Below are 12,907 nucleotides of genomic sequence, written 5' to 3' on the forward strand. Positions count from 1 at the left end.
AAATCTTACTTACATCAATTAAATCCAGAAATTACAAAGAGAAGAGATCATTCATGTCATAAAAGAAATACTGTGAATCTCTTTACTTGGAAAACATTTTACTTCATATCTAACTCCCTAAATGTCACATCAATCCAGAAATTAAAAAGAGAACAAACATTGATGCCATCAAGTGTTTTTGAAGGATTCAAATTTGTAACTGAATCTCTCACAACAGGAAAACACACATGTTAACACAGCACCAAACAAATGTAGTTTACAGTGTACTAGAAAACCTGTACATAACTCGAGAAATTTAAAGTTATTTGCTCTGTTCCATCTATCAAACTTTTAATTTTTTTTAATAATTTTGTGTTTTAGATATCACTATATCCACACTTTTAGCACCACTAATGAGTTTAACTGTGGTACAAGGTTATTTGGGGAAGCCTTATTACTTTATTACTTAGGATAGAGTACTAAAATAGGAATTTAAAATTCAAAAATTCAAAAAGTCGCTTGATTGCCAAAATTTCTCCCTGTATGATATTTTGACTGTATGAACAATATAGCTGAAAGTCTTAAGCACTCTAAATGTATCCAATTTAACATTATGGTTAGTATTTTTCATTCCCTTTAAAAGTTTCTGTATGTATTTGTTTTATGTGTATATATAATTAACTATGCTTATAACAAAGTAATATAAAATACAGGGGTTTCAAAATTCCGAATCGATGTGAGTAAAGTACAATTTACTGTGGATTAGTTCCAGCATTTGGTGATTGTGATGTCTTTTGACATGAATTTTACGGTGTCATAATCACCAAAATGTGGATCTAATTAGCACCACCATCAGTTGTCTCACAATGTTTTTTGATCTTGACAATCCCTGTATTATTAAGCCTTACTATTAATAGGAAACAAAATTAAAGAAATGACACAAAAGCATTGTGTTTGAGCCAAATTATGACTGTATAATTTTGTTTTAATGCTATTTAGACTATTGCAACTAATTATTACTGATTAAGTTTAGTGATAACAGAACTACTAACCTGTCTTCGTTTACTCATCACCACATCACCATAGTCACCATCGGTTTTCTGTGAATTTTCCACCGAGTCAGCCATTTCTGCATTTTCACTTGAATGTAAATCCTCAACATCTTCTTCATTATCTGTCTTCTCTGAAAACTTGGTGATAACAGGTTCCTTGTCTGGTTCAGAACAGACAGCATAACACACAGCACCTTCATCAGTTATCTCCCCTTGAACTGCATTGATATGACAATCATCAGTTGTCTGCCCTTGAACTGTATTGATGTGACAATCAGCTGTTGTCTCCCCTTGGTCTGAATCATTATTAAAACCATCCTTTGTCTCCCCTTGGACTACATCACTATGGCAATCACGTCCATCAAGTCCCTCCTCACCAGTGTTACACTCCTGAATCAAATCAGAATGTGGATCGCCATCAACCCACTCCGTAGGTACAACACACTCTGGACAGAACCCCACTTCCACCCTGATCTTTTCATCTTTCCGGTTTCGTAGGTAAAGATTGTTGGCTTTGGTCAGGCTAGTCACATCTGGAAAGATGATAATGATTGGAATATATGAAGAAAAAATATTATTGTGATCTTTGGATAAGTATCTCAATCATAGAGTGTAAGAGCTAATTTGCTGGCTTGCAGAATGTAAACTGAAAGCCGGATAGTCAAAATATCTCAAAAAAGTCAAGGATTGAGATATAAAACAGTCAAATCCTTATACAAGGGTTGAGATATCCCAGAACAGCCAAATCCTTATACAAGGGTTGAGATATCCCAGAACAACCAAATCCTTTTACAAGGGTTGAGAACTCTTAGAACAGCCAAATCCTTATACAAGGGTTGCGATATTTCAGAACAGCCAAATCCTTATATAAGGGATGAGATATCTTAAAACAGCCAGATCCTTATACAACGAATGAGATATCTCAAAACAGCCAAATCCTTATACAAGGGTTGAGATATCTCAGAACAGCCAAATCCTTATATAAGGGATGAGATATCTCAGAACAGCCAAATCTTTATAATAAATTGGTTGATGCATCTCAGAACAGCCAAACCCTTATAATAAATTGGTTGGGACGTCTCAGAAAAGATAAATCCTTATACAAAGGTTGAGACATCTCAGAACAGCCAAACTTTTGTACAAATCACATTTGATCAATATCAACTCTAATCTAGTTTCGAAAATAAAAATATCTTAATATAAATTATCTTACTCGTCTGAAATTCTTAATAACACTTATATGGACATTTCCTGCTCTTGACTAAAACTTACTTCCTCATACAATATTTAGTAATTCAGTAAGTATCAAAATGTAGTCACTGCATGTTATATGCATGGAAACAGATATCCTTAACAAAATATTAAAATAAATGCAAAATGATTTAATATACCTACAAATATTATAATAATTTGAATATATGTGAAAAGGTATAAAACATACAATTATACAGGAAATGCATGTACTCAAAATTGCAGCAATGCATAAATATTTTATTCTATTTGTCATCGACTTATTATTGATCTGTTGCATATATTACAATGCTTTTTCTTACCTTTTTCATTGTTCTCATCGATCATATTTCTTTTATTGTTGATTTGAATTAAGCATACATATGTTTAATAATTAGTTTTTCAGATTTGTTTGAACTTTGTTCAAAAAGGTTTTGTTTATCATATTGTTTGATGACCATCTGTATCTGTTAACCAAATAACATGAAATCCATATCAATGATGGAGAAATGATCAGTAAACCAAATATGGTATTATCTATTTAACTACCACTATGATTCAGCAAATAACTATCTTATTGACTTAATTCTATTCTAAATACCCCACAAGGTAAAAAGGAATAAAGTTTTAGTGGAAAAAAAATCACTGTGAATATCCATAATTCTTTATTGGTATCTATAATTAATTTGTGGGTGTATCTGTAGTTTGCTGCATTTATTGATATTCACAGAAACATATACATAGAAATTGGCAACTCCGTCATTTTTATGATCGGCAGATGTACCCCTGTATGGGCTTAGGGGTTTTTAAATAAACTTTTAAATAGTTAAATACAGCAGAGTAACTTTGAAATGTTATAAAAGTTCAGTAATTTTCAGATGGTTTGAGTACAATTACGGAAAGAAAAAATATTATTTCAACTTATATATGAATAAAACAAAATGCACTTACGATTTTTAATGTCTGATTTTCGAAAAACCTGGTAAAATTGCCGATTTTCATGCTTTCAAAAATCATATTAAATAACATCAATCGGGAAAACTGATCACACCAAACCATGATATCATGTTTAAACATTGTATTGGTGCTAAAACATCATGTTTAAAAGAATACACTTTAAAGAAGTTAGCCAAGGCAAAATGTCTATAAACCAGAGGTCCCTCTGCCTGTCAACAAAGACAAAGAAGGAGTTTCCAATCTCTATGTATATATGTTTCTGATATCCATGATTAATTTATTGATATCCATGATTAATTTATTGATATCTATAATTAATTTAAATATCCATAATTAATTTATACAATATATAAATGGGTATCCATAATTCATTTATTGATATTCGTAAATCAATTAATGGATATCATTAATTCAGCAGGTAAGCTGATTCTTTGGTCTTTTAGACTGACGGAAGTTTTGCAAAACTTCAACATTCTAAACTGGGCATAAAAATGAAAATGTAACGACATGTTTGCTGATTTGTAAGCCCATTTCAATGGCTCATATCTCCAACATGGCTCAATTGGCCACCATTAAGCTTCTCGATAGAAAGTTTCACACTCCAATTATGGAAACTTTACCATATAATGGAATGACTTACAAATTTTTACTACCACATAAATATAATGTCTGCACTGATGTTTTAACTCAATTTTTTAACATTCTTTTGAGAAAATTCCAAAAGCATGCTACTTCCAAATTTATTCAATTTCACAATGTTTATTGTTAGTATGTCAACTATTTTAATTTAACTTCAAAACTTTTTACCTGTTGAATGTTTCATTTTGTCATGGTTTCAGCAAATCAAACATTAATTGCAAGGACTATTTGAAGAGTGAATTATATACTGTATGTGTGTTGTGTTCTCCTTTGATTTTACAACTTATATAGTTGAAGAAACAATTAATAATTATAATCGGCAGGACTTTCTGTATTAAGTATTGAATATAGTTGTCCTTCAGAACAATTCATTCAAAATTATATCCATTTTATCTGAAGAAAAAAAAATATGAACCTTAAAGTGCCTGATGTGGTGATCCTATCAGGGCTTGCAATACTATTGGCAATTATGGGTAGAAGTAAATACAATGTAAACATATATGCTGCCAGGAATTTAGTGGAGACAATGAGGGTTAATCATGATTATTCGCTCTAGTGGATGTGAAAGGATTTTACGATTTTAAGGAAGGCTCCTTAAAACCGTCACATGGCACTGTGTTCCATCCTAAATGACCACAAATTGACATTATTGACAACCTAGTCGATTTATAAAGAAGAAGAATAACTTAAGATTGTATCTTTACAAAAGTTTGACTGTTATTTCTTTCTTATTGGAATTTTAACTTAAAGGCCCACTACCTTTCCGAAACGGCTTTTAATTTTTGAAATGGGAATGTAAAACGAGATCGATAATTTTGTAGGGTCGCAAAAGTTATTGACTTACCGTTAATACTACACGTATCATTACCTTCTGAACAATTTGATTGGAATAAATATAACGTTAATTTTCATAACGCGGGTCGTCTTATGTTTCCCGCCGTCGTCCTAAATACCTCGCAATAGTTGACTATCACTGCGCCAGACGGCAAAACAGCGAAATGACTCTCAGCTGTTGTCATATATTACGCAGGAAATCTTGCATATGTTTGGTGTTGTAACCTCATCTTAGGCCATCGATATGTATTTTTTGATGCTATTAATGTTTTTAATAAACCTTTATATTTTGCTCCGGAAAGGTAGTGGGCCTTTAAGGGTTAAAAGCAAAGTTTATGAAACTGTGCCCTGATCTACCATCCAAAAACACTAAATCATATCTTGCCATGTACAAAGGGCAGAATTTCATCTTGTGTACAAAGGGCGGAATTCATTTCATAACTGAAAATCTAATTAACAAAAAACAAACAAAAAAACGCTTAAAATTTCATTCATGAATCATATTGATAAAAGTTCTGTCGACCAAAGCTTCGACAGTAAAATTCTCAATTTAATAAAACAAGAGATTATATTTGTTTACCATGTCGAGAAGAAAGCTGGACGATAAATCTGGTACTGTTATCTGCTTGTTCTGTATAATGGAAAACTCTCCTCACAGAAGTTTCGTTCCCGACTTCGTCCCTGACAGCTGCTAATATAGAATTGACAGTTGTTTCAAATGGAATAGATTTTATCAGTATACATGTCTGTGCTACCTCATCCCTTATATCCATATTGGAAACGCCACCGTCATTTCTTCCTTGTCTCAACGTCTGATGTATGAAATCTATTTATCTTCTGGGTATTTCTACTTTCGGTTTCGATTACGACAAAGATTATTATAATGGCATACATCCTAAACTATTTCTTATCAATGGTTATAATATTCAATTGATAGAAAAAATGTTTTATTATTTAAAGTTTTGCGATTGAATAGCCAAAAAAAAAGTTTTTGGTGTATTCGTGTGTATTCGGTAATATTCGGAAAACGCTGTATGGTAATCAAAGTACTGAAAGTACTGAAACTACAATAATGTAGGTTGGCAATATAACAGAATGCAAATAAAGAATAAGATTTGATAAATGCGTCAATGGATGAATTAGAATAGAGAAAATTCAAGTTTTATAGCGATTACGGTATTGGAGATAATGCGACTTTTCTTGAAAACACACCGGCCTGACCCCTGACTTGTGACGTCATAAGTTTTATGTAGTTACATTTAGCGTGGCGATTTTCGGAGTCTGTTAACATATATAATGAAATATGTAATAACAATATTATATAAACCTGTGCCAATATAAACAGTAAAACTATCTGGTTTAGGTTGTAAATAACGATTTCGAAGACAGAAATGTCGATGCACATGTCAGATACCTATATAATATTATCAAGTTATTTTTACATATAAAGGTGTTAAGTCCAGTGACCTGTCACACTTTGTTGATTTGCACACGTGTCGTCAAAATATCCACAGGTGAGTTAGCGATCGACCATCATGTAATTGCTGTATATTGCCAAAGTTCTATATAATTATGTGTTTACACTTATAAATTCTTGGTTTACAGCAAGGATTTATACGTGAGCCATGGTAAGGACGTATTTGGGATAAAATCCTTGGTAAACCTAAACATTTGTATGAATAATGTTTTTGGTGGTAAAAGCATCAGTAACTATGTAGTAAAATGGAAATACGGGATGTTCGGGAAAAATACCCGGCACTGATGGTATGGTGCAAGAAAACGCTTTTAGACCAAAAGGTGTATAATGTTATAATCTCCGTGTGTCCATGTCTCGTTTTTGCTGACTTCGCAAAATCTTAACATGTACAAAATACAATGTAATTGTACGTACAGACATGAACATTAGACACTGTATAGTCATTATAGTAATGGTCTTATACGTAACTAAGAAGGTTTAATCGAAATAAATTTAAACAATTCAATATCTGGAGACAAAATAAACGACCACATTATTTCTATGGAAGGATGTATAAATAATTCAAAAAAGACAGTTTCAACTGAATTCAACTTCACATTCAAACAGTACAGCAAGCAATTAGAACGAAACTATATGTTTCAACAATTCCTTAAATTTTCCGTATAAAAAAGACCTCGTCTATGGTGGAGCAAGGACATATATTATATATCCTTGAGTAGAGGTATTCAATGTTTGGGGTTTATACAAATCACAGGGACCTGGCACGAATTTTTTTAACCAATAGTATACACTCATATATAATAGTATATGTATATATATAGTATGTATATGTTATAATTTATTATATGACTGGTGCTTTTGCTGTACGTTTCTCAGAAGTATTCATCAACTGCGATATCAACCCCGAAATCGGCGGCAAAAGCACGCGAGGTTACTGGACTCAGTCCAGATACCTCTCGCGAGTCCAGTAACCTGTGTCAAAAATAGATCGAGGAAAACTCCCTTGAAATGTGACGTCATAATCACTTTTGACGTCAAGTCGTACCCAAATATAGTGTAACAGGAGTTTCCCTCATTCAATGACGTCGGGATAATCTATTGTGACGTCAATATTATAGTCGGCAACATATATGGCGGAAGGCAGCAAGTTTACTGCGATCAACGGTGACAACTAGTACTGCAAACTTCAATTTATGGAAAACGTTCAAGAATGCCAGACGGGCTGCAGTTGATACAATATTCCAGTTCTACCTGCAGTCTAAACCGTTAGCAAGAAGCATTTGGATATTTACCATATACTACATGTAATTGCTTTTGTAAACAGAAAGTTTGCAAATATCATCTTGTTTTTTTGTAGATTTTAAAGTCTTTTTGAAGAGCCGGGTTAATATCATGTAAGTGTCATATAATAAAACAGTTATCGACCTATTTTCAGGTGGATACGGTGAGTTATCAACCCTCGAAAATGATATATACCTCGGCCTCCGGCCTCGGGATATATCACTTACTCGGGTTGATAACTCACCGTATCACCTGAAAATAGGTTGATAATTGTATAATATATATATGTATACTATTGGTTAAAAAATTTCGTGCCAGGTCACTGTGATACAAATCGAAATTCATATAACACGCGTTATTCAATATGTTTGCAATCCAGTGAGAATTATAGGACCATAAATCCCCTAAGAAGGCAATTTAATGATTAAATAAACAGCTTGCATTTGTGTTCCGATTTTTCAGTTCATAAAAAATATCTTATATTAAAACAATGATTCATATACGTCCTTGATTAAAATGATGAGAAAACAGCATACTATACTGAAGCAAAGATTTATAAGAGGCGTCATTTAAAAATTACTGATTATAGTCAGAAACACATATACATAGTGATTAGTCAATGGCCACAATTACTCTTTGATATGTACATATACATTGTGTTAATTACAGGTAGAATCGAATCATGGCCTGAGACTGGGGCCGTGAAAGAGTGACACCCTGTTGCATGCCGGGGTGTAAATAACAAATGTCATAAATGACTGTACAAATGTACATGTATAGCGCGCGCGGCTGCGTGGGGGTTTCATGGCAGATTCCAGATTTCTTTATTATTCTTCCATACGATATATTATGTCGCTGAATTTGTATAGGTCAAATATACTTATGTAACATTTTGATATGGCGGAACACAACATCAATATATAATGTATAAACACGGAGTTATCAATCTCATCAATGATTTATATATATGTTTCTGTTTATACGTCCCTGATCTCATTGATACGAAATAATATTATCTTAAGTTTTCTTCAAAGCTATTTATAAACAGCACACTGAGAATTCAATTAGATCTTTCATTTTTGTTAGACATGGGTTGGTACAGTAATAAGTTGGTAGGAAGCATACCAGAAACGTATATCTGTTTCTGAGCATACTTCGGCTTCTTTTTCTAGGTTATACCATTTCAATATTCCGGTATTCAATATACATGTCCCGTCGTTTGCAAAATCGCTGATTTCGACATCAAATTAGTCCAGGGTTGGTCAATCTAATATAAAATTCGATGTTGATTCTATGAGTTTACGAAGTAGATGATAAACATCGAATTTTAATTAGATTGGGAATTGGTCCATGTTTTACCCAATTAATTAAGTTTGTTTTTCTGACTTTACACTTTCAACGTTTCCACCCTAAACAATACAAATAATGTATTCAAATTAAAGGCCCACTACCTTTCCGAAACGGCTTTTAATTTTTAAAATGGGAACGTAAAACAAGATCGATAATTTTGTAGAGTCCTAAAAATTATTAAATTACCGTTAATACTACATTTATCATCACCTTCTGAACGATTTGATTAAAATAAATAAAATGTTTATTTTCATAACGCGGGTCGTATTATGTTTCCCGCCGTCGTCCTAAATACCGCGCGGTAGTTGACTATCACTGCGCCAGACGGCAAAACAGCGAATTGACTCTCCACTGTTACGCAGGCAATCTTGCATATGTTTGGTGTCGTAACCTTATTTAGGTCATCGGTATGCATTTTCTGGTGTTATTAATTTTTTTTTTAAGAAACCTTTATATTTTGCTCCGGAAAGGTAATGGGCCTTTAACAAAATAAACCGCATCTCCTTTTTTTTATAAATCATTTTTTAATTTGCATCAAACCCATTGATAGTATCAAGTTCACACCTTATATTTTGAATTACCTGTCTCTGCTCTATGGGCTCGTGAAAGATTTTGACCATCAACCCTCCGCAAGGCTCGCGTTGACCAGCCAAAATCTTTCACTCGGGTTGAGATATCCCTGTCCACCTGACCAGAAACATATATACATAGAGATTGGAAACTCCTTCTTTGTCTTTGGTGACAGGCAGAGGAACCTCCAGTTTATAGGCATTTTGCCTTTGCTAACTTCTTTTAGTGTATTCTTTTAAACATGTTATTTTTCCATCAACACTAAGTTTAAACATTATATATCATGGTTTGATGTGATCAGTTTTCCCGGTTGGTGATATTTAATATGATTTTTGAAAGCATGAAAATAAGCAATTTTACATGGTTTTTCGAAAACCAGGCATTCAAAACCGGAAGTGTGTTTTGTTTAATTAATAAATAAGTTAAAACATTATTTTTTCTACCCAAAATCGTACTCAAACCATCTGAAAATTACTGAACTTTTACGACATATCAAAGTTATTCTTCTATATTCAACTGTTTAAGAGTTAATCTGAAAACCCCTAATCACATACAAAGGTACATCTGCTGATATATATATATATGTTTCTGACCTGACAGGCCCAGTCTTATTCAGTTGTCCTCCAATCTGTCTTACACGGCAGATTAACTTGGATCGGTAAGGTGGCAGTCTTATTACTGTGATGTGATTCTGCATTTAAATTATTTGATTGGACATCAGGGAATGGTGTTTATAAAAAATACATGTATACGACAGTTACATTTACGACATAGTTTTCAAATACAGCGCCATTCACTTTAACACGAATTTGACCAATGAAAGAGCGCGTAACAAATCGGGTAGACCAACCGTCGTCCATATTGAATCAAAACAACATTTGGGCATGGATAACTGTATATTGTACGGCTGTACACAAACAACTTGAAACAAAACACCGCAATGAATACAACTACACCAAATTAAGGTAAGTATTGTAATTAATTTATAGGTATACATTTGACAAGTTGCTTATGATGATGCGTTAGAATATCGTAGCTCATCTGACAACTGTAAACAGAAGTTTGAACAGGTGCCCGTTCATGTACTACTGTACGGGTGTGTAAACATGGATGCATATCTTTTTGGCCTTCCATATCATATTGTCAGAGTTTTGTAGGATACAATCAGACAATGTTTGGGTGATAAGTAGTAAAGTACTAATTATAGCTACAGGTATGTATTACTCCCATCAATGTCCATGATTAATGATAGGCACTTTTAATTTTGAATCATTGCGTCGTGTCTAAAATCAAAGCCAATAGTTTTCTTTGTATATATGTATAAGGCCCTATCACTGTATCATACTTTTGTCAATATTTTTTTTATACAACACCAACAAAATACTTGTTTTCCTCATACCATTGATAAATCATATAAGAGTCAATCTTGGCAACATTACTTCATAGTAAGCCAAAATGTTGTTCAAATGATAAATGTTCAGTACACTTTCTCCCCTCCCGGTAACCTTATATATATAACAGCCTTTCCTTTCCTCTACCCCTTTACCTTTCATCATCTTCTTCTGTGAATGTTAATTGGCTGGTCGTGGATGTTATATGAAAAAAAACCACCAATCATGAACAAGTCTAGGTTTGCCAATATATAATCATGGGATTGAATTGGGACAGCATGACGACTGTGTAAGGTTCATAATTTTGCAATTAGCATATAGTTAAAAATGGTGGCCACATGACAGAATGATGTGTCCAGATGGTTTAATGGTTTAATCAGGACACAAGGAATCTTATGGAAATCGAATGATGAACTTGATACAAAAAAGGCTGTCAGATTGAAAATAGGATTGTATATATACCTTTAAACATGCTCCACCGCCGACAGAGCATAAAAGATATTCATCATTTGAACAATAATTGGTGTTTAATCGTGTATGCATATTTCTAACTAAAACAAAAAATATTTAAAAATAATTTATTTTGCTTTAGGTGTATACGCAATCAGTATTTCATTCCATTTTCGGGATGCAATTAATTATTTTTTATATTTTTAACCTAAAATAAAATTAGAAGCTCAAATTTTTCAATGGTGGTAATGGTGTGAAGTAAGTAACTTTTGTAACTGAAGAAAAATACTAAATCATTTGCTCCAGTTTTTAATAGTGAAAAAATACTATTTGTCAGCGATGGAGCATCTTTAATTGGTCTTTGAAGGGTAATCATTTCTGTTTCCATGACGATTGAATTCTTATGAATTTTATCCACATTTATATAGATAATATATAATAATGAATATAAAGTTTAAGAAATTAGATAAAATTTGAACTAACAGATTTGTTTTCCCCTAAATATTCATTGTTATAGTTACAGTATGCATGTGCTAACATATTTATCTTCATGCATGCATATTATGTTATCAAGAATTTTGTTTATTTCAATTCCCTAACGTTTGTCTGTACCCGTTTCTCTAATACGTATTTAAGTACCTGTAAATGCTAGCAATTCACAAATTGTTGGACTTGAAATGGCAAATCTATTAGATTACAATGGTAGTCTCTTTCTTCTTATGTCAAGATCCATATCTTGTTAATTCCAAATGTGTTTGTGATTATATTATAGCCTAGCTGGCTGCTGTACACATGGTAGCTAACCTTAACAAAGACAGGTAGATTTAATGTACATGCCTCAGGTGTGTATAGATAACCTTATGTCATACCTGTATATTACCTGGGTTTTCACCTCTAACGTCAACACAATAGATACCTTTCCTATTGTTATCAGGGACATATACCTGTATGAAGCCTGTCTGTCACATAGCTATTAGCTAACAGTGCAATCTATCAGTGAGATACAGCGACGGTACATTTTGTACCATTGTCATGGAGTTTTAACAAAGTTTATGATATTTGTCATTAATAGCTTATGATTTGGATCCAATTCAGGAAATTTTACAGTGGTTGATTTGTCACATCATCAGATATATATTGGTGTGATTTCTATAATTGTGTGGTAATTTTTAACAGCTACCTAAATCATTGCTCAAGAAAATTAAGGTAAGTCTGTTATGGTTTTAATCATGTGCATTGATTCTGCATTTATTTTAATTGAGTACACATCCAATGATCACACAGGTGCATGTTTATGACCTAATAATTATTTTATATCTTCAGATGTCAAGTTGTTTAAAGTTTAAAAATCAATCTGCATCTACTAACATTTCATGTTATGTACAATGTAACTGTATTGTCTGTATCGGATATATCACCAGGGATAGAGGAGGAGGGATTTTTACTATGAGATAGATCGGAACCTGTGGAATATCAAGGGGGGGGGGGGGGTTGTTATATTGCAAAAAGGCTTCCTTTGGATTACACTTTGTTTAGTTTTATATCATATTAACAGCTAGGGTCATGTAAGGATGTGCCATGCTTGATGGTGGAGGAAAAATGGAGTATCTGGTCCTGGAAACTACTGACCAACAGTCAGTACCTGCAACTGTCCCACATGGGATTCAAACTAGTGACCAAGAGATATCGAGATGGAG

General features: G+C 33.0%; 1 protein-coding gene across 4 annotated transcripts in view; it reads right to left on the bottom strand.

The window, feature by feature from the left end:
* LOC138334939 (protein mono-ADP-ribosyltransferase PARP14-like) overlaps positions 1–5,531 on the bottom strand; it is a 68,260-nt gene extending 62,729 nt beyond the window's left edge. For all 4 annotated transcript variants that reach the window (XM_069283809.1, XM_069283808.1, XM_069283810.1 and 1 more), the window contains exons 1-2: positions 5,272–5,531; positions 1,032–1,564 (exon numbers count right to left, since the gene is read on the bottom strand). In XM_069283809.1, the coding sequence (XP_069139910.1) occupies positions 1,032–1,564; positions 5,272–5,464 (726 nt within the window). In that variant the 5' untranslated portion in view covers positions 5,465–5,531. The remainder of the gene's footprint in view (positions 1–1,031; positions 1,565–5,271) is intronic.
* Positions 5,532–12,907: the final 7,376 nt, after the last annotated feature.

The sequence above is a fragment of the Argopecten irradians genome, chromosome 11 (assembly GCF_041381155.1).
Source record: "Argopecten irradians isolate NY chromosome 11, Ai_NY, whole genome shotgun sequence".
Lineage (NCBI taxonomy): Eukaryota > Metazoa > Mollusca > Bivalvia > Pectinida > Pectinidae > Argopecten > Argopecten irradians.